The sequence below is a fragment of the Cyprinodon variegatus genome, unplaced genomic scaffold (assembly GCF_000732505.1).
Source record: "Cyprinodon variegatus isolate N-32 unplaced genomic scaffold, C_variegatus-1.0 Scaffold1636, whole genome shotgun sequence".
Taxonomy (NCBI): Eukaryota; Metazoa; Chordata; class Actinopteri; order Cyprinodontiformes; family Cyprinodontidae; genus Cyprinodon; species Cyprinodon variegatus.
This window is the reverse complement of record NW_015152089.1, coordinates 22,498-25,449: the sequence shown is the minus strand read 5'-3', so window position 1 is coordinate 25,449 and position 2,952 is coordinate 22,498. Positions and strand designations below refer to the sequence as shown.

Genomic DNA, 2,952 nt, shown 5'->3' with positions numbered 1-2,952 from the left:
ACTTAGGCTAAGTTGTCCAAAGTGATTTAGAATATGAAGAGTTTAGAAGATAATGTTGATGTATCTCTTGCAAGAAAGTCCTTCTAGATAAGGCTTTAATTTAAATGATGACTTACTGAGTTGAGCCAAAGTTCCAGCCACCAACAGCCAGCAGAGTCTTTAAATGGGGATTCCTGGAAAAAGCAGAATATTTTAAGAAAATGTTAGTGATCCTCCAGGGAATGCATTAATATTTCATTCTCATATGTACTTGGTAGTTTATTCTAATGTCTGACTGGAGGTTCATTACAATGGTGACTTACTTTGTCTTCAGGTCATTGAAGGCCTTGTAGAGAACATCATCATTCCATTCATAGGTAACCAGCTCATTGGCATGATTGATGATGGAAAAGGCATAGATAAGAGAGGTACACAGGAAGGGGTCTACATTTTGTGGCAGGAATTTGCCATCGCCAGGCCTGTACTGAGACCAGTTAGTGAAATAGCATTCCATTCTGTTGGTGTGTGCTGCAAAGGAGCAATAGAAAATTCAACAATAAAGTCACATTTTCTGCAAAATTATGAATATAAATTATGTTGGTGGATAAAACTACTTTGTGGCTCACCTAGCTGGAATAACACCAAACACACGGCTTAGGAAAAAAAATAGAGCAGGGAGACAAATTAAATCAATCATACAACAATATAAACTAATGTATCTCAGAATGACAGTTAAACTGTTAATTCAGCACTACCTGTTAGCAATATGAGCTTTGCCATGTTTTCTGTAGATTTAACAACTTGTTGAGATGGCAATAAGCTAAACAGAAAGCAGAGATTTTAAATAAGTTACAGTTCGACAATCTGAGCTGAAAATTAAAAGAGTTTTGCTTCTCGTCGACTCACCTGGGGGCCAGATCAGGTATCCAAAGAGTGACCGAGAGCTGCGGCCTTTTATACACTGTGGAAGAGAGAGAGAGAGAGCAAAAGTTGAACCAACCTGTCACAAACTGGGACCATAAATGTAACGACCATTAGAGCATATCAAGATAAGATGATCGATGCTACACAGAGAGCATACTTTACTCTGTCAGGGTACGGATGAGTTTTTGCAACAAATGACATATCATATTGCTGATAGGCCAACCGACCTTTGAAATGGGTTATTTATCCTTTCAGAAGGCCTTGTTTAACCAGTAAAGCGCCTCAATATTCTTCTCCATGATCTTCAGCCCTCTGGAAACTTAGTCTCCTGCTAGACTTTAGAAGTTTTCAAAAAGTACAAAAGACATTTCTTAGGAGTATTTTTATTCCTTCAAAAAACATAAATAATTCATAATTCAATTAACGCAAATGTCTGTCTTCATGCTTTCAACATAAGCAAACAGACAACTACTGTAAAAACTGCCACTATCATGAGAAAAAAAAAAAACGAAATAGAAAAATTTATAAACTAAAAAGATGTCTTTCTTCTCTCTGCTGACTGTCGTCCATTAATATATCCTCAATCCGTCATATTTCTGCACAGATTTAGAGTTAAATGGCCAAAGGGAAGAAACTCAGCAGCACATAAATAACTTCATTTTAAAGAGTGAAAAAACATCAATTTTGATAAATCATTAACCTGATAAAATGTTATACTCTGTATTGGCAGCCATAATTCTAATAAAATATTAAATGCCTGCGTAGATATGCCAAGAGTAGTTAAATCGAATATTTCCTGGTTTATTTGCAGTGTCATTAATTATCAAAATACTGTGTGTCTTTTAAAGCGGACAACTTTAATTATATTACATTACTATTACATGGCTGTGAAAGTTTTATATATATATATATATATATATATACTTAATTAAAATAAAAAAAATAATTAAATAATTAAATGGTTTTAAAAATAAAAAATGTCAAACTTTATAACCCACTAACTTATTATATTTCTGAAGTAGTTAAGGTAACATAAGGTACAGAAACAGACTTTATTACCTTTAGTTAATATGGGTTTGAATATATTTACAACATTTAGATTTTAATCATTATATTTTAATACCCGTTATAAAATGTTCAACTCTAATGTTTATTGATACTTATATAAATGATTCCTTGCATTGTAAACATGTTTTTGCAAAGGTCTCTTTGGATGTGTCGTGCATACAATCATAAGCGTAAACCTTATGTTTATCAGCGGAAATCTTTATTAGGGATCCAAAGGCCTTAAGCAGTCAAGGGAGCACGTCAACATGAAATATATAAACCCAGGGGAAAAAAAACTTACTTCTAGGGCCAAAAAGGGCCTCCATATGTATTATGGAGGGCCAAAAGTTACAAATCTGAACAAATATAATTAATGGTCTTCATGGTATCACAGTTTCTAGCCACGGGTCTTTCTGCATTGAGTTTGTTTTCCTGTTTGTTTGCTTAGATAGAGAAATAACATGTTTTTAAATGGATCAGTTTCTTTTCCCTGCTTTCATTCCCTGAAGAATAAACTCAGTATTAAAGTGTATTTCTGATTTTGAGGTTTTCATAGAGTTAGGCTATTGATGTGTGCATGTTTTTGAGAAATTATATAAACTGAAGAAAAATAACGAAAGACGAAAAGTGTGAAGCATATTTACAAACTGTTGTTCCTGCTTTGATTTTTTTCTTAGGTGACATCTCACCTATCATCAACAGATCCTACAGCTAATATTAACAAACAGAAGTAATCAAATCTCTGTTTTTCTTAAACATTTTGATTGTGTTATTAATTTCTGGCTAAGCTGTTTTGATCCTTTTTAAGGGCAGATTGTCATGATTTTACTAAAGTTCAGACCCAAATGCAGAAGATCAAAGAGGGAGACTAGGAAAAGTTTTAACAGGTTTTATTGAAGAGATAATGCAGAGAGAAGTGTTGCTCTGAACACTGATCAAAGTGAGTGGAAGACACAGCAATTACCGTAAATCCTCTAATATAGATAGATAGATAGATAGATA

General features: G+C 33.6%; 1 protein-coding gene across 1 annotated transcript in view; it reads right to left on the bottom strand.

Moving 5' to 3' along the window:
• The window catches only part of LOC107104168 (acidic mammalian chitinase-like), a 7,027-nt gene extending 6,232 nt beyond the window's left edge, over positions 1-795 (bottom strand). Inside the window, 4 exon segments of the mRNA XM_015404113.1 lie at positions 113-173; positions 303-507; positions 606-632; positions 735-795. Coding sequence (XP_015259599.1) covers positions 113-173; positions 303-507; positions 606-632; positions 735-759 — 318 coding nt within the window. The 5' untranslated portion in view covers positions 760-795.
• Positions 796-2,952: the final 2,157 nt, after the last annotated feature.